We start from the raw sequence: 19498 nt of genomic DNA, 5'->3' as shown, positions 1-19498 counted from the left end.
ACGTGCAACATCCCACCACACGGAGACGTCCACTGACAGCTCCTACCAATCAAGCGGAGGACCAGTTGGTATCCGAATTCAGTTTGAACTGGTCTCATCCGACTCCAAATCCGATTAGGCCGGGCTTAGTGTTGCCTAGATGGGTGATATTCAGGAACCGTGACTTTCTTTTTCCTAGAATTTCGTGATTTTTCTTGCTTTATTTGGTATTTCAGATCCTGTATTTGGGGAACTCCGAGTCGAAGTACCAAACCAGATCCGATCCTTCCTCGTATCAATCGCCACCCGATGATTCGTCTCGGTCTGTCAGTCTCACAATCATCCGTCTCAAGCCGTTCCGGCCCTTTCATAGAGCCATTATCTCCCCTTCTCTCGGTATTATTCTTCTGCCGGAATCCGCCCTCGCCTTCAAAATCCTGCCGGCACCTCGCCGCTGCTCTCCGGCGGCCTCCCCATCAGATGTAATTCTTCGTGCTTTCCATTTCAGATTGTGGGGTGCGTCTTTCCCCTTCCTTTTTGGTGCCGTATTTCATGAAGGGGTCGAAATTCCTTCTTTATTTTCTTTTGCGTTCTTAGGGATCCAATTCTTCTTTGAAGAATGTATTTGAGCGTTGATTCTGTTGGATTCCACGTGGTTTGTGTTTCTTTCTTGTTTTCCCCCTTATTTGGAATTGTTGGTGATCGTCGGTTTCGATCTTTTATCGATGTTCTCTCGGATGGATGATTGGTTGGTTCTGATATTTCTAGTGATTTTTTCCCGTGTTTTGTGTTCAGAAGATGGACACAGAATGGCTTTCTCTAGTTCTTGATATGATCCAGGAGATTAGTTGGTTGTTTGATTCGTTGGTGTTATGGCTTTGAAATTTGGGCGGGTTCCTGTTTGTTGGTTCATCTCATAGTAACTACGATTCTTCAGTTTTGGGGATCACGATGCTTGCTGATTTGGTAATCGGAAGCGCCATTTTTTCGTTCACCACGAATTTACATCACTTCAACCACAATGTTTCAATCATCGTTTGCAATTATGCATGAAAATGATAACTTTGAGTTGCATTGTCGAGATTCTGCTGCATAGACCACAGCAGTGTTTATTTCATGCAATTTGTTCCGTTAGGCATTTAATTGCGATTGAAGTGGATCAGCCCTGGCAAGATATATGAAAAAATTTGATGCATTGATTTTAGTTGGTTGATAATTCTAGTATTTGTTGATTAATTTTGATTTTGGAATAAATAGTTTCAAGGAACTGTGCTTTTGACAGTGTTATTTCCTACACCTATTTAGATACAATCGTGTGTTGGTTGTGTTGATATTTTATATAGTTTGTCATTGGACATGTAATTTTGTAAGTGAAAGGGGTGTCCCGTGTTACATTGTGATGTCGGTACTATACATTTGTTAGCTGCAAAATGTTCATGTGTTTTTATGAGGAATTGATAATAAGAGATTAATTGAGCAACTTGAGTTATTCGATTCACATACTGAGCAGAGCCTTAAAAATTATACGCTATTCATGTGAATCAGAATGAGGAAGTGCTTGTTGCTATTGAGTTGAACTTCTTTGTTTGCTATTTGGCCAAAAATAAATGGGCATTCTGGTTAGTAATTTATTTTCTTTCAGGATCTTGTGCGGTCATGTTGTTGGCAACCTTCATAGGTTCACACAAAGGTGAGGCCTCATATACTCTTTGGGTCTTGTAATATGCTATTTATGCTTAGCATACTCTGTTGTAGCTGATTGAGCCACTTGCATGCATTTATATTGTATCTATGTGAAGTAACTCTTTTATTTTTGTCGAGCAATAATGGGTATTTCCTGATTCTATACTCTTATTAGTTACAAATCTCTCTCTTTTTTCTTGGTGGCATAAATCTCAATGACAAACATATTTTTGGGGCAAAATGATGTGAGAATCTTAGTACATTTACAAGATAAGTATTATACAAAGTAAGGAATGAATATGAGAGAAACTTAAGGTTGGGATAAAATCTTGATATTTTGAAAATGAATTGATCAAGATTTTTACTTTCTGCAAATTGATTGTGTTAAAAAGCTCCATAAATCCAAATACTGGAGATACGCATGACTATCATTCTATTAGGTATCACAGAGCATGAACTTGTCTTTGGGGATATTAATGATGACAGTGGAAACATTATATTATGGTGTACTGTTATGTCTGCTAAGTGGTATGTTTTTCACATAGTATTGCATTTAATGGAAATGCTTTCAAGGTACTTTTTAAATTTATAATTTTATGTCTTATTGTTTTAAATGCAAATTTTGTTGCATTCTTTATCTTACATTGGCAAGAATGCTATTTTCCTTGCTTCAATGGCATGAATGCAATATAATGAAAAGGAAATGGTGTTTCTCTATAATGTACATTTTTCAGTTCTCCTTTTCACTTCTTTCATTTGCTGAAAAATGAAAATCTGAAGCATCCTGCTTTTGTATAATTATCCAGATTCCAGACCTTCAGTCAATCTGTAAGCTCGAATATAACAGAGAAGCAAATTCATTTAATTCTTTTTCTGACAATTTTCAAGTTATCTGCAAGTACTGGTATTGATAGCAAATAGATATCCTTTTCCTTAAATAGATGTGTCCTGTTTCCTTAAAACTTTGACGGCATATCATCTTATTTAATTTAATTGATTTTCTGGTGCCTGTTGATTGGTCATCTAGGGCATCAAGGATTAAGACTATAAAACACAATGAATCAGATATTTGAAGGATATGAACGTCAATACTGTGAGTTGTCTGCAAATCTCTCTAAGAAGTGCACTTCTGCTGGTGTCCTTGATGGAGGTGGGTGTCACCTATGTTGCATTTCCTTCTCTGTTTTGGATGAATTGTTTAAGTATCTCGAGGGAAAATAAAGCTACTGTCATGGGCATGTCTTTTGTAGGTGTTGGTTATATGAATTTTGTCGCTTGAGTTTGTTTATTTATTTATTATATTATGGCCATGTATATTCTTGAATTTGGTTTATTTAGTGATTCAGGCATATTTTTAAGTTTGATATTTTCAATGGCCAGGTGCTTGGTTTCCATTTTTTTCCCTTGATATGAGCATTTAGGCTTCAAATGTATGACTTTATGAAAAATCCATACTGTTGATGAACATTTTAAATAATTTAGTGTCCTTTTTTTTCTCCAAATTGCAAGATTATGCACAAGAGTGTAAGTCTATTGAAGATGTTAACATAAACTGTGAATTTGTAGCTTCAATATTTTAATGATTCAGGGGCCATAAATTATTTGAGTCCACCCTAAAGCTGTGTATATTATGTAATGATATTTCAGTAGGAGATTGGTTTCTTTTTTTGTCAATATTTTGTGTTTGTTAATTTCTTTATGCTCACGATGCCTGTATATTCATGTCTCCTGTGCATGTGCCTATCCGTACCCAGGTGATGCTTCACGTTCTTTCATCTTGACTTAGCCACGACCTGGCCTTAGTTCATTCATTCACAAAATTTGTCAACCGTGTTGCTCTCATTAATTCTTTCCCTTTTTTATATTTCCAACCAATTAAGTTACACTATTTTTTTAGTATTGAACATTGCATATGTCTGCATAATGTTGGGCTTTTTGGAGCCATTATGTACTCTTTTTGGAGAAGCTCAAATGAGTTAATTGGTAAATGGACATTATATGATTTCATAATTTTTTTGCTAGTTTTGATAGGGATTGGAAGCTGCTTGGATCTTCATAGCTTTAGGTAGCAGTTCTATGAGCTAAATCGTCTCTCAGTGACAGGGTTGAAAATTGTCCTTTTGTTTTGACCATCTTTAAATCAGTGGTTGGCGTGTCCGTCTTTTGGAACACCACTTTGATGTACTGTGTATGGTTTGAGGCCAATGCATCTCTTGTATGGTGTACTCTTAACTAATTTGGGTGCTAAGTTGCTTTCTTTGATTTTTTATGGAGCTTTAGGCATATTTCTCTCAATGTGTTCTTTAATGAAGACTTTATTATTTCTGTTCTTGCAAGCTATCCACTACATTTTAGTTTCATGAGTTCCAGGAGGCTACCTTGTGTTATTTGGTGGTCTTTTCTTTTTCGCTGTGCTTGTTTATGTTTGTCATGTCTTTTCCACTATTTAAGCTCTATCACATAGGCACTTCGCTTATCCTGCGTGTCTATGTCAATACAACTCAACATCCGAGTGGATATCAGACATCATGCCTCTTCATTCATTGCCAATGGTGATATGTTACATATGTGCATGTGCTTACAAACACTTGTCCTCGTGTCCTACTGTTTTATAGAATTGATGAGTCTATATCCTTTGTTTGTTATATCTATAAGAAAACAAGATCCTCCAAGAATGTATTCACCAAAACAACAAGGTAGACACTCAGAGTTCCACTAAGACACCAAAAGAACATTCATAAGCTACAAAATGGGCTCACATACAAACACTCACTAAAGGGAAAAACACAAGGAAAAAATAATATTTTATTGATCAAGACCATGCAAGAATGATACATTTGAGAGGGGGTTTGACCCCTATTTATATGCGCAAAATACACATAAAAAGGAGCTCCTAAAAGAGACGTTGGGAGAGGTCCCAACTGCTCCAATAGAGCTATTGGGCTCTCTCTCCAATGTTTCTCTAGCTACAAGGTAGCTGAAAAGGTAAAGAAAAGTAAAAATAAATAAAAAATGAACTAACCTAGCTAGACACTAATGCTTAGTTACTATTTAGTTAGCTTCTAACCTAATATATACATGTATATACACAAATATGTATATGTATGCATACATTGTATATACATTCACATGTATATACATTTACATTTTTAACACTCCTCCTCAAACTTACGGTTTAATAACCGAAAGTTTGTCCAAGAGAAAGTGGAATCTAGGAACAGCGAGAGGTTTGGTAAATAATTTCGTCAATTGATCTTCTGAAGTAACGTAGGGAAGATCAATAGTGCCATGTAGATATTTTTCTTGTACATAGTGACAATCCATCTCAATGTATTTGGTTCATTCTTAGAAGGTCCGGTTGCTAGCAATGTAGATAAAACTTTTGTTTTCAGAGCACAATCATGATGCTCTTGTACTTGGAATACCCATGTCAGCCACCAATCTCCTTAGCCAGGCCACCTCCATAGTAGTTGTAGCCATGGTTCGATATTCTACTTCGGTTAAAGAGAGAAACTTTTTGCTGCTTCCTGCACCTCTATGAGATCGAGTCACCTAAAAACACACAAAAACTATAAGTATAATCCAGTAAATCTAAGGAGGAAGAAGCATATAAGAAAAGTCTTCAAAAAATAGAAGTTTTGATATATTTAATAATACGCAAAATAGCTTATACAAGTTGAGTCAAAGACATGCTCCCAATGTTTGATTCTTGTATAGCTTTGAGCTCACTTGACTCTTGTGCAACCGATGCTACCTTCTTCTCATAGGATCTCTTTAATTTAGGACAATATGTCTTCACATGTCCCGATTCACGACAATAATAACATATAAATTTTTTCTTCTCAAACTCGTTATCTTGTTTTTCATAGTTATCATTGTTTGGTTTCCCATAATGTGGTGCTTTGTAAGCATGGACATGGCTTTCCGGCCTAGACAAGGCTAGAACCAAATTATCATCTTATTTAGATGTCTTCTTTTTTATTCTATTTTCCTCCATACTTAGCTTCCAATGTTTGATTCTTGTATAGCTTTGAGCTCACTTGACTCTTGTGCAACCGACGCTACCTTCTTCTCATAGGGTCTCTTTAATTTAAGACAATATGTCTTGACATGTCTCGATTCACGACAATAATAACAAATAAAAGTTTTCTTCTCAAACTCGTTATCTTGTTTTTCATAGTTATCATTGTTTGCTTTCCCATAATGTGGTGCTTTGTAAGCATGGACATGGCTTTCCGGCCTAGACAAGGCTAGAACCAAATTATCATCTATGTCACAGGGATTCGGCTAGCAGGGTGCCGCACCCGCGTCGACGCGACTCGACGCGGGTGCGGCACCGGGTGCGGTCAACCCGATCCTGGGTGCGTTGACAGCACCCAGGGTCATTTCGGTTCATTTTTGTTTGGATTTTTTTTAAAAAAAAAAAAATTTGCCCTACGAAATGGGCTGCAGAATTTAAAAAAAATATATTCTGGACAGTTGCTTGTTGCTCTGCTCTTGTTTTATAAAGGTGCACTTGTGTCCACAACATCTAACGAGCTTTGTTGGCATCCCATGCTATTCCTGCCTCCAAACAATTAATTCACAGCGTTGGAAAACATACTGTTAACTTGGAAATGATGATCCATCTTCCTCAAAAATTAAAACCAAAATTCAAGAGCCTTTTGAAGTCTTTATGCTTCAACCAACCAAATCCTTTTTTCGTCAAGGATTTTCTCTCTCCATAATAAATGATAATGGTGGTGGTAGAGTAGAGCCTTGGTGGCTATTAGTATTCACTTTTCTCCTGACGAGATGGGTGCTCTAGCCGTAGCCTTGTGTAGACCTCTCTTTTCCACATGTCAAATCCAATAAATTTCTTTTAGCTGTCATCTGTGTGCAATTGTATATAAAATGAAATTTGAAGAACCCTAGGCAGTGGCGTGGCAGTGGCGTCGTAGGCCTCGTGAAGGCTCTCTCTCCAACAAACCACGTCAAACCTTTCGCTTATATTTTTTTCGTGAAGACCAGGGAGTTTCAGACATGATTGAATCATGACAGTCAGCAGAACACAGCAGGCTAGGTCGATCAGATTGCCAATCCTTTCGGTTCATCAATTTTGTCCCGTTGAGCTAAAGTACACAACAAGCAGAACGTGGGTAACAAGTCTTCAAACAAATACACCAGCAAAAAAACTGAACCCCGACCCGCGCTGGGGGAACCCCCGACCCCCTTCTATATCTATATATATATATATATATTTACATTTTTGCCCCTGTCGCACCCCCGCGCTCGGGTTTTTTGGAAGTGCCGAATCCCCGCACCCGCACCCATGTGACATAGCCCACAACCCATTCCCTCCAATGAAGTGCTTCATGATTGAAGCCCACGTTACAAAGTTTGTATCATTGAGTTTGATGGGTTTTAGGGTGACATTATCATTGCCATCCATATTTACAAGGGCTAAAAGAAAGAAGATAGAGAGGAGGAAAAAAAAGAGATAATCAAAATATCACGAGCACTCTACCACCAAGAGAGCAGAGACTTTATCTCTTCAAAATCTTGAGCCGCATGCTTCTCAATGCACCGAAAAATCAGCTTGATCTCCAAGCTTTGATACATTTTAGAGAACAAGATCCTCCAAGAATGTATTTACCAAAACAACAAGGTGGACACTCAAAGAGTTCCACTAAAACAACGAAAGAACATTCACAAGCCACAAAATGGGCTCACACACAAACACCCACTAAAGGGGCAAACACAAGGAAAAAAAATAATATTTTATTGATCAAGACCATGCAAGAATGATACATTCGAAAGGGGGTTTCATCCCTATTTATATACACAAAATACAAACAAAAAGGAGCTCCCAAGAGAGACGTACGTTGGGAGAGATCCCAACGGCTCCAATAGAACCGTTGGGCTCTCTCTCCAATGTTTCTCTAGCTACAAGGTAGCTAAAAAAGAAAAAGTAAAACTGAACCTAATTAGACACTAATAGTTACTATTTAGTTAGGTTCTAACCTTACATGTATATACATTTAAATTTTTAACAATATCCATGGCCATGTGAGTGTATGCTTATGTTTCTAGCAAATCATGGATAAATCTGTCCTTATTAAGTGAACTTGTGAACTAAGGATCGATTGGCAGAATTCTTGAAATATGTAGTAATGAATATCATTTTTACTTTCATCAAATTTAAGTAGGACTTTTGTGTTGGGACTATAAACGATGCCAATCATTGGTTCTTCTTTGAATATGGCCTTTATTCTTCTGTCGCTATGTGGAATGTCAGATTTTTGTTCTTCTCCTTGGTGGAATATATTTGCCCATTCTCTAAATCCTATTATTTGTTTTTTCAGAACAAAAGAAGCAGAAGATTTCTGAAATAAGAACTGGGCTGGATGAAGCAGAGGGCTTGGTACTGTGTGAATCAAATTTTATTTTTATGGCATCTCTGTCTAGTAGCTATAACTATATTTGCATCGCATCTTTGATGTTTTTGATGAATCTGTAGATCCGCAAGATGGACCTTGAAGCTAGAACTTTACAACCAAATGTGAAGGCTATGCTTCTTCAGAAGATAAGGGAATACAAATCTGATTTGAGCAATCTGAAAGGCGAAGTTAAGAAGATCACATCAGCTAATGCTCAGGCTGCAAGAGATGAACTTTTGGAGTCTGGAATGGCAGATACATTTTTGGTAATGCACTGTGTAGAGCATGTTCTTTGATTCATAAGTTTTGCCGCTTATCTTTAGAGATTTGGACCCAGGATGGATTCACTTGAAGTGATTCAATATTTCATCATTTTTTTAATGTTTGCGATGATGCAGTTCTGCACATTTCCACTCCCCATTCTCCAATAGCTTGCATTGATCTACTGCAACATTGTTAGCAGTTCAGAAGTACTCAAAATCCCCTATTCTCCTTTTGGGATTGATGACGCAGGTGTCAAGTGATCAGAGAAGTAGGTTGCTTACAGCGACAGAGAGATTGAATCAGTCTACTGAGCGTATCAAAGAAAGCAGACGGACAATACTAGAGACCGAGGAGCTTGGTGTTTCAATTCTTCAAGACCTTCATCAACAACGCCAGTCACTTTTACATGCTCACAATACGGTAAAAATGGGATTCTTTTTTGTTCAAGCTGTTCTTACTGCATATAACTGGACTTGAAAACTGGACTAGTAGGGATGTAAACAGTTTGGATTTTGATTGGATGTGGCCAATGCCATATTTGACTAATCAGATGTTGGCTAAACAGATTAGAATTCAGATCCGGATTCGGATGATGACAAGCTCATACCAGATCCACTTTTTTACATGTAAACAGATTTTAATATCCATCAAATTTGGATATTTCTCGGATTCAGTAGCAAAAAATCAAAACCATATCCGCATGCTGTTATAATCAGATATTGTTTTGGCTTACCAAATACATCTAAACAGAATCTAATTCGGTCAGATACGGATAAAATCAGGTTCATTGACATCCCTATGGATGAGTGATGCATACTAAGCCTCTTATCTTACTGGTATTTAATGGTATCATTGCATTTTCTTGTCTGGTTCCTATGACTTTCAAGTTTCAAAACTAAGGTAATCTGTAATCATGATCATGTGCCCTAGTTCATTTGCGATTTTTTGGTGCTATCTATTTATGGTTGTGATCCTAATTTCATTTCCCGTCTTCCTCTGGACTCTGTTGTCTCAAGATCTTCATTTCCTAATACATAATTCACCAAGGTTTTTGGATCATAGAAATGAAATCATACTCCAGAGTCCTTTTTGGACATCTTTTTTGCTAATGTGCCCATACAGCACGACTTTTGCTTTGTTTATTTTCCCCAACCATGCTTGGGAAGTCATTAGGTGCACTCTTTACATCCTCCGTTTCAGTGCTTTCTGTGAATCACTATCTATGCTTTTCAAGGCATTGCATGTAACTTCTAAAGCAATGTACTGTTGACATTTTCAATCATCACATTCTCCAAATTCAGTTTTCACTCTTCATGGTTCGTCTTTTTATGTTTGACAGTGAATAAGCTCATCATTGAACTGAACAATGCATGCTTTGAATATTCAGTCTTGATTGATAAATCGGCTTTCTTTTGTTTTATTTTCTCGCTTTACATTCTTAGCATGCCAAAGAAAACCGTCATGCATGTCACATAAACATTCAAAAGTTCAAAACTGTACATTGGACTAGCACCTACAAAGGGCAAACATGGATGCTGAGATGAGCTCTTATCCAGATTTCTTGCACAAAAAGCAGAACATAATTTTATAACCCAGAACCCGGAAAGTAAAGAAAGAGCTTCTGTGGACAGCAATCTCACAGAACAAACTTGACTTTGAAAAGGAGTATCCAACATATACTAATTTCCCCTTTGTTAAAAATAACATGGGAAATATGTGGCTGCTCAATTGACTGGGATCATTTGTGATCCTTATCCATTTCCTTGTTTTGAATACCTCTAGCTGTTTTTGAGTGTTATTTATTTATTCATTTTTCTTCTCTTTGAGGTACCTCAAGCTCCTGATTTTCGTTTTTACATAATTTCAGCTTCATGGTGTGGATGACAACATTGGCAAGAGCAGAAAAATCTTGACTTCCATGTTGAAGAGAATGGACAGGAACAAGTGGATCATTGGCACCATAATTGCTGTTCTGGTTGTCGCAATTATTTTGGTTCTCTATTTTAAGCTGACCCATTAGCCATCCGACATGGCAGCATTTCAATGCGTTTAGCATTTTTCAACTGCTTTGAGCTTTCTACTGTGTGTATGTTAGACTGTAAGCCTCAATTTTTCTAGTATCACATACTACAATCTTGGTTTCCGTCTGGTGGTGTTGGTTGTGTTTGGCGGTGGCTCTCTCATGATAAATAATGTTCAAATTCCAATGCCATTGTTGTTATATCCTGAAACTTGATTGTGTTAATATCTTATTGTATCTGTTAATGGATTAATCATGCCTTATTTTTCAGTATGGTCGTTGTGTAATTAGTTAGCTACCAGTGGTATGTGGGCTCTGTTGAGTATCATATGCTCAAAATGATCCGATTAACCACATGGTGTTTATTATGGAGTCCTTTTATCTAATGATGGTTTTATACTACCCCCCACCCAATTCAAAAGCACTGGGAAACTCTATTTTGACAGGAAAACTTTTCAAGCAACCCCTAGCGCACGAGACATGGTTAGGTGATCGGGGCCACACAAAACACAGAAAATTGCTGATGTGTATAACGATTTTCTGTGTAAAACAAACACAGAAAATTGCTACTTGGGCAGTGATTTTCTGTGTAAAACATGAAACACAAAATCACTACACACAATGCCATTTTCTGTGTTTTGTGTGGCTTGAGTACTTTACAAATGATGACGCCCGATCACTGGATCTTCTCTGCTAGTGCACAAGAGCTAGGCTTTGTTGGCTACGGGTGACTGATTTATCACCTGACATGAAACAACTACGGTTCACAACTTAGGGGCATCCCTTGCTGCAAAGTCAAAGTGGGGTGTATTCATCAGTGAGCAGGAGCTGGGTTTTACCAACTGGAGACCTACTAATCTGCAGTTGGTGATTGGGGGTTTTCCCTTGGCCTAATCCAAAAAAGGCACACAATGCTATGGTCTCTCCCAACCTCTCTGTTTGTTACTATTTTTTTTTCCTTTTTTGAAAGGCTAGCTGGGGTCAGTAATACAACTATACCATTGGGGCAACGTCCCAACACAAGGTGACGTGCACTAGCTGCTCTTACCTAATCTTTGTACCTCCAGATTCTTCCATGCCGTTTCTCAGTCTTCCCACAAGTTTTTGGAAGCTTATCAGTACAGGGAATTTGGACGAGATTGTCCTTAGTAGATGATTGGGAAAATCACCAATCGTAATGATGAAAGTCTCCATTTTTTGGAGGTAATATTGATCCATCTTGTGAAATTTCTAAATTATATAGATATTTTGTGGCTGATAATTGGATGTTTTTTAATTCCTTTTTCTTAGGATGCCGAATAAAAGAAAATATATTGACAACTTCAAAGGAATTTGATGGATAGGAGGCACCATGGAAGTTATGAAAAGACTTATCCATGTCGTTTAGGTATACCAACAGGCTGTTCATGGAATTAACAATTCCCTGCAACTTAAGGGGGAAAATGACTCCTGACAACTGATAAATATGCAACCCTAGTTGTATAAGTCATTTACCTAAAGCTGCCCAAGTTTTGGACTATTACATATAACCTCTCTTTTTCATCACTTTTTCTGATGCAAGCTTGGTTCTAAGAGCACTAGGTTGGCCATTGTCTAGTCAAACAAAATGACTAAAATGGTTCCAATATTTAAGTGTTTAACAAAAGATTATAAGAAATAACAACTAACTGTTAGTTTTCTCCAAAATCTATAATCAAGAAGCTGTAGAGAGGAAAGAGAAAGTGAGGCTGCAACGTGACCTCTTCCTTTTAATATATAAAACAAAACCTAATATGTGGCTTTTACAAGTAACCCTAATAAGTTACAAGTATTTACAAGTATGTCCAACATATGTTGGACATGTTACACAAAAGTAGTTTAGATCTGGATTCGGATTCGGATCCAAACTTAATTACAAATACAAGTATACTATATTTGTCTTGTCTAATTAGTCTCCCTCAAGTTGTGCATGATTTTGGATCATGGACAACTTGCTTTTTAGGAACAAAAAATGGCACTTTGTGAGACCCTTAGTGAACAAATCAGCCACTTGGTCTTCTGTTCTAACATAATGAGTCTCAATCTCTTTTTTCTCAATCTTCTGCCTGATAAAATGTTGATCAATCTCAATGTGCTTGGTCTTGCTGTGATGAATAAGATTAAGAGATATTTGAATAGCACTTTGGTTGTCACAAAAGAGAAAGCAACTAGCAATCGACTTTTTTAACTCTGTTAACAAATGTCTAGTCCATGTTACTTCTACCGTAGCAGCAACCATCGCCCTGTATTGGGCTTTCGTGCTAAATCTAGTCACTTCCTTCTATTTTCTACTACTGCAGGAAATAAGATTGGCACCAATGAAAACACCATATCCTGAAACTGACTTTCGATCATCAGGATCTTCGACCCAGTCTGCATCTGAATAAGCAATGATGTCATGAGCAGTATTTATGGATCTGCTTTTGGTGTACAAAAGTCTATCTCCATCAGTACTCTTCAAGTATCTCAGTATCCTTTTTACTGCATCCATGTGTCTTGTCCTTGGCTCATGCATGAATTGAAAAACTTGATTGACTGAATATGTGATATCGGGCATGGTAAATGTAAGATACTGAAGCATTTCCACTAAACTCCAATATTTGGTGAGATCATGGTACAAGTCTCCATCTTGCGCACTTAATTTCTGGTTAAATATACTAGGAGTAGCAAGAGGTTTGCAATCTTTCATTCTGTCATTTTCTAACAAATCCAGGGTGTATTTATGTTGGGTCAAAGTAAGCTTATTTTCTTGATTATCCACCTCTATTCCAAGAAAGTATCGAAGGTTTTCAAGGTCCTTCATTTTGAATCTTTGGCTCAATAGATCTTTAGTCTCTTGAACATGGTTCTCACTACTTCCTGTAATCATTATATCATCAACATATATCAACAAGAAGGTAGTAAACTCCTTACCTCGAAGAATAAAAAGAGAATGGTCCAATTACGATCAATAAAAAACATGTCTTTGAATTTCTAGGAAGAAACTCTCAAACCAAGATTGAGACGCTTGTTTCAGGCCATAAAGTGCTCGATTTAATTTGCATACATACTCCTTTGAATCTCCTTCTGTATATCTTGGTGGTTGTTTCATGTATACTTCTTCCTTCAAATCCCCATGAAGAAAAGCATTCTTCACATCTAGCTGACTTATTCTCCAACCATAATCCACAGCCAATGAAAGAACAATGTGAATTGTGCCCATTTTTACGACTGGACTAAAAGTTTCATCATAATCCTGTCCAAATTCTTGGGTGAATCTCTTTGCTACGAGACGAGCTTTGTATCGCTCAACACTCTCATCCGGTTTGTATTTGATCTTGTAGACCCATCGTGACCCAACAACATTCTTATATGGAGGTCAAGGAACAACTGTCCATGTTTGACATTGGTACAAAGCTTCCAGCTCTTCATTCATGGATTGAATCCATTTTTTGGAGTTAATAGCTTGATGAAAGTGTCTAGGCTCAGTCTCTTTCTCAATCTGTGACAGAAATAACTAAAAATCTATGGTGAAATTCTCATAACTAACCCACCTTTCAATAGGATGTTGGGCTCTTTCAGATCGTTTGATCGGAAGTGCTACTGTATTAGAAACTGGAGAAGTGGTGTCATCGGGCGAATGACACATAAGAGCTTCTTGTTCAATATTGTTCGGGGTCAAGAGAGAGTCCCTCTCTCTTCTCCTATAAACCTGCCCAACAAACTTATTAATTTCTAAAGGATTTTCTATTTCAAGTTCATGTATTTCACTGTTTCCATCTTGACAGGATATCCCTTGAGCACAGGAGGAAGAGCACTTGTTGTTTGTTTCAGAAAAAAGGTTTGTACTGAGCCATGGATCATAAAAGGGTGCATTCATATTGGTTTGGGCAGAAACATATTCTCCATCTCCAAAATCACTTTCATCAAAAACTATATTTATAGATATCTTGATGTGCCTGCTGTCAGGATCATAACATTTGTACCCTTTGTGATGATATGCATATCCAACAAATCTGCACTTTGATGCCTTAGCCTGAAATTTGTTTCGCAGAGAAGAGTCAATATGAACATAACACATGCAGCCAAAAAAATTTTAGTTTATTATAATTAGGATGCTTCATCAATAGAAAGAAATAAGGTGATTTATTTTCTAAAAGCTTCGTGGGCAGGCGATTAATAATGTGAACAGCAAAGTGAAAAGCCTTTGTCCATAATCCTATGGGAATACGACTTTCGTGCATCATGCTCATAGCACTCTCCACAATGTGACAATGTTTCCGTTCTGCAACTTCATTCTGTTGAGGCGTATGCGGGCAAGATACTCTATAATTTATTCCACTATCTTGGAGGTAATTAATAAATTCTCTGGAGAAGTATTCCCTCCCACCATCACATTGGAAATGTAAAATATTACAAGAAAAATGAGTTTTGATAAACGCATGAAAGCAATGAAAAATAGAGAAGACTTTCGATTTATTCTTCATGAAGTATATCGAAGTGAAATGAGAGAAATTATCGATAAAGATAACATAATATATGCTGCCATAATTAGAGGAGTCAGGGGCTGGTCCCTACACATCAGAACATACGATTTCAAAAGGCCTTGAAGCTCTCTCATTTATTGAATGAAAAGGAAGAACATGACTCTTACACAGTTGACAATTGGAATATATTTTATCATCTGATCTAGGATTCAAGCTAGATTCATGAATAAGCCCATTAGATACCAGTCGCTCAATAAAGACTCGACCACAATGACCAAGACGTGAATGCTAAACATCAAGCTTATTACATTTATTTGAAGGTTGCAAACTAAACACATGAATACTCTTTGACGACATAGACTGAGGAGATGACTTCAAGGTAGGTTGGACACAAGTAAAAGGATCCTCCTGGAAGACATACATATTTTTCTGGCGTTCCCCTCTAGCGAACGTCTTCTTCGCTTGTAGATCCTTGGCATAAACAAAAGACGAAGTAAATTCAACGAAAGAATTGATATAATCAACAAGCTTAGAAGCGAAAATAAATTTTTTTTTAATATCTGGGGCATGAAGAACATTGGAAAGATGAAGTGGGGATTTAGGCAAGGGAATAGAAATATTTTCAATGTGCGTGATGGGATGGTGTGACCCATCTCTAGTGACGGTGTTACTTTTTTCAAAATAGGAGGTCAAAGTAGAGAATTTACCCATATTACCTGTGACATGAGTAGCTGCCCCTGAATCAATGTACCATACTCCTTTATCATCGCGCTTCAGATCAAGTTCAGACAACGTGGCCAAGAGAAGCTCTTTCACATCTCCACCAAACTTTGAAGAGTTCTCCTTTCGTCCTGACGAGCTCTCACCCTTTTGGAACTTTTCTTTGTTCTGTGGATTGTGCCAACAATTGGCTTTGATGTGACCTCGCTTGTTACAGAGGTAACATGTGGGTACATTTTTCACATTATAAAGAGGTGAAGCATTTGGGGTGGGTAGTAACCCACGCCCCCCTGAAGTACCTCATCCTCGTCCTCTGCCATCACCAAAATTACTATCACCATATCCCAGACCAAAAGAAACACCAGTAGCAAGAACCTGTCCACCAGTGTCATATGGCATCTCCTTCAAAGTCATCTCATATTGAAGTAGTTTTGCTTGCAAGTCCTCAAACGATGGTAAGTTGGGTAGACATAACAGTGAGGTCGAAAAAACATGAAATTTCGGCTTCAATCCATTCAAGGCTTGCCTGACTTTGTCTTTGTCTGTCACTTCATACCCTACAACGGCAAGTTGATCACTGATGTTTTTAACCTTGTTCAAGTACTCCATGACAAACATGGAACCCTTAGTAAGAAGTTGAAATTCATGCTTAAGAAAGAAAAATCTAGCCTCTGAAATCTGAGAATATGTCTTCACTAGCCTGTCCCATAATTCTTTTTGCTGAACACTCATCTGGAATTTCCACCAATACTTTTTGAGAGATAGCAGAGATGAGAAAAACAACTTCAGCTTGATCACGCTTCATCCAAATCTCATATTGGGGATTTGGTATTTGTTGTATAAAATCAACCTCATTTTCATCCTTAGTTTCTTGTATGATAAATTATGAAGGGGCTGAAATTGATCCATTTAGATGTCTAGAAAGACCTTGACTTTTAATGAATGGAAGAACTTGTCTTTTCCAGATCAAGAAATTGGAATTGGTAAGTTTTTCAGAAATGAGTTGGCCAAGAAAATTGGATGAGAGAAATGATTGAGAAGAAGAATCCATGACCTAGAACATAAAAATATTATTGGCGTGTGCAATCAGTATATAAATTTTACAGATCACGATGCAACAAATTTTCACAGATCACAATGCAATAAATAAGACTCCTTTTTTTAACTAGGAGAAAGCTGAATATTCAGCATGAATGTGAAATGTCAGATCTGATACCCAAATTATCGGATCTAATCTGATTTCATCAAAAACTATGATTCCCTTTTTTTATATATATAAAATTACACACAACAATAATAAAAACAAATGAGTGATGGGTCTACAAAAACAAATGAAAAAGAGAGAATATAATCAAAAGAGAGAATATAATCGAACGACAGATCTGATGTACAGATCTGGGAAAGACTATGAAAACTCAAATAGGAATATTGTGAAACTGATTTGGAAATAGAAAAATCGTGAAAACTGATTTGGCGCAAATCCAAATCAGTTTCAGAGATCAACTGATTTGATGAATAAGAATATCATGAAAATTGATTTGGCCCAAACCCAAATCAGTTTAAGTGATCAACTGATTTGATGTGAACTCAAAGCAGTTACAAATTTAACACAAAAACAAGACAGAGAAGAATAGGAGAGGCTAGACCTCAGATCTGATACACAAATCAGATCCAAGTGGAAAGGTTATATGAATAAGAATCTAGAAAAGAAAGGGTTCAAAGATGGATGAGTAACAATGAACAGAGAAAGACACGGCACGACTGAGTATCGAATAAGTTGCAAAAAAGAAGATTAGAAAAGAAATAAGAAAAGAGAAGAAGTAAGATCTCTTAGAGATACACCTGTATAGAAAACTTTCAGCCCTCGAATCAGACTTGCTCTGATACCATGCTAGTTTTCTCCAAAATCTATAATCAAGAAGTTGTAGAGAGGAAAGAGAAAGTGAGGTTGCAACTAGTCACATTTTTCATAATAGAAAAATCGTGACCTCTTCCTTTTAATATATAAAACAAAATCTAATACATAGATTTTACAAATAACATTAATAAGTTACGGGTATTTATAAGTATGTCCAATATATGCCGAACATGTTACACAAAAGTAGTTTGGATCCGGATCCAATATGTGTCAGATATGTTATATAAAAGTAGTTTAGATCTGGATCTGAATCCAAATCCAAACTTAATTACAAATACAAGTATATTATATTTGTCCTGTCTAATACTAACTTCATTATTTAGAGGGGCACTTGAAATTGATTAAGAAAAAGAAGGTAGTTGAATGGAAGAGCCCAGAAATTGGGCATCTTAGATGGTAAGTTGGGAAGTTTTTTTTATATAACAGATTCTTCAGCCGCCTCACACAACACACATTTACTCGGCAGATGAAATCCGATGGATTTGAGGAAGTTGTCAGTCTGCACCCGATTGTGTAAGAATAGCCAAGCCAGGAAACATGATCTCGGAGTGGGACCCTTGCCCCAGATCAGGTTCGTCGGAAACCGGTCTACCCCCGACGGAAGGAGAGCGAGGTAGCCTTCTTTAGAGCGGAAAGATCTGTTCGGAGCAAGGTTACGACCAAAGAACAGAGACTGTGATTCAACATTGCCATTATGAGACAGAACTGCAGACCATGCTTGGATCCATGATCGCCGAAGCTTTGACATAGATCGATGACGCACGCTTGTGGCCCCCACCAAAGATTCCACACCACCGTATTTAGCTAGAAGCACGCTTGCACACGGAGACCCAGGTTGGTGTGCAAGCCAACTCTGCTTCACGACAAGAATCATACTCCTCAGTCGGGGGTCCTTGATTCCCAACCCCCCCTATTTTGGGGTAGTCGAAGAGTGTCCCACCCTATAAGGTGGCGCTTGTTTTGGGGACCACGCCCAGACCACAGGAAGTGCGTCACTACCTGAGCTATCTTCTTACTAACCCCCATGGGCATCAGGAACATAGACATAAAAAATTCTGGCATAGTAGAAAGAACGTGCTTAATGAGAGTTAGTCTACCTGCGATAGAAAGGTAGGACGCTTGTCAGTCCAAAATTTTTTTCTGAACCCTTTGGATAGTGGTGCTCCAGGCTGCCGTTGATACACGACTGATTTGAAGCGGCAGACCCAGATAAGAGAAAGAGTTATCCGAAACCGAGCATTCGAATATCCGCTGGCCCAAGTCCAACATTGAAGCAGGGGCGTTGACCATGGAGAGACAACACTTCTCGTAGATCAAGGAAAGACCTGACATCGATTGGAAAAAAAGAAGGACAAGCTTGAATCTTAACATTTGTTGGATGGAGGCCCTTCCGAAGATAATTATGTCATCAGCGTATGTCAGGATCTGACTACGACACTCTTGAATACCGAGAGATTCAATTAGATCACCCTCCACTGCCCTCTTAACCAAGACCACCAGGCCTTCAGAGACGACGTTAAAGAGTAACGGAGACAGAGGACATCCTTGTCGAAGACCACGACCAAGTTTGAACTGTTTTCCCTTGATCCCATTGATCTGAAACTGTGATTGGGCATTGGTTACCAGCTCATGCACCCAGCTAGAGAAACACCTACCGAAGCCCAAGTTTGCCAACATGTTGAAGAGGAACGGCCAATGAACCGAGTCGTAGGCTTTATGAAAGTCAAGCTTCAGAGTGAAAAAGGCCCCCCCGCTGATCTTGAGAGAGTGCAACACTTCTGTGTCCAAAATAAAGGAATGTTGAAGTCTTCTGTTAGGAATAAAGGCGAACTGAGCCTCTGAGAAAATCCTAGGAGCAATTGACCGCATCCTGTTAGCTAAGACCTTGGCGATAATGCGATATAAACTTCCTAACACTGATATAGGTCTAAACCGCGAGATATCCGATGCGGCTTTCTCCTTAGGAATAAGCGACACAATTGCTAGGTGAGAATGAACCGGCAATCGGCCA

At 37.9% G+C, this 19498-nt stretch overlaps 1 protein-coding gene across 3 annotated transcripts; it reads left to right on the top strand.

Moving 5' to 3' along the window:
• Positions 1–377: 377 nt before the first annotated feature.
• On the top strand, positions 378–10614 carry LOC149820708 (vesicle transport v-SNARE 13-like). 3 transcript variants are annotated; one of them, XM_089983079.1, is made up of 7 exons: positions 392–461; positions 1622–1669; positions 2690–2812; positions 8007–8065; positions 8162–8347; positions 8595–8765; positions 10213–10614. In XM_089983079.1, the coding sequence occupies exons 3-7, from the start codon at positions 2719–2721 to the stop codon at positions 10363–10365; spliced, it is 663 nt and encodes a 220-aa protein (XP_089839205.1). In that variant the 5' UTR covers positions 392–461; positions 1622–1669; positions 2690–2718; the 3' UTR covers positions 10366–10614. The 3 variants fall into 3 exon arrangements, with proteins under 3 accessions (XP_089839207.1, XP_089839205.1, XP_089839206.1); XM_089983081.1 differs by lacking the exon at positions 1622–1669 and having other exon boundaries at positions 378–495; XM_089983080.1 differs by lacking the exons at positions 392–461; positions 1622–1669 and adding an exon at positions 2469–2566.
• The last annotated feature ends 8884 nt before the right edge of the window (positions 10615–19498 follow it).

The sequence above is a fragment of the Nuphar pumila genome, chromosome 12 (assembly GCF_984573655.1).
Source record: "Nuphar pumila chromosome 12, dmNupPumi1.hap1.1, whole genome shotgun sequence".
Classification (NCBI taxonomy): Eukaryota; Viridiplantae; Streptophyta; class Magnoliopsida; order Nymphaeales; family Nymphaeaceae; genus Nuphar; species Nuphar pumila.
The sequence above is the reverse complement of the archived record's forward strand: the minus strand, read 5'-3'. Positions and strand labels throughout refer to the sequence as shown.

Bases quoted from the DNA above. Each gene is read 5' to 3' on its own strand.
- LOC149820708 (XM_089983081.1), top strand. From the start codon at position 2,719: ATGAATCAGATATTTGAAGGATATGAACGTCAATACTGTGAGTTGTCT. The intron at 2,813-8,006 runs GTGGGTGTCACC...TTGTTTTTTCAG, and splicing joins TGCTGGTGTCCTTGATGGAG to AACAAAAGAAGCAGAAGATT. The intron at 8,766-10,212 runs GTAAAAATGGGA...ACATAATTTCAG, and splicing joins TTTTACATGCTCACAATACG to CTTCATGGTGTGGATGACAA.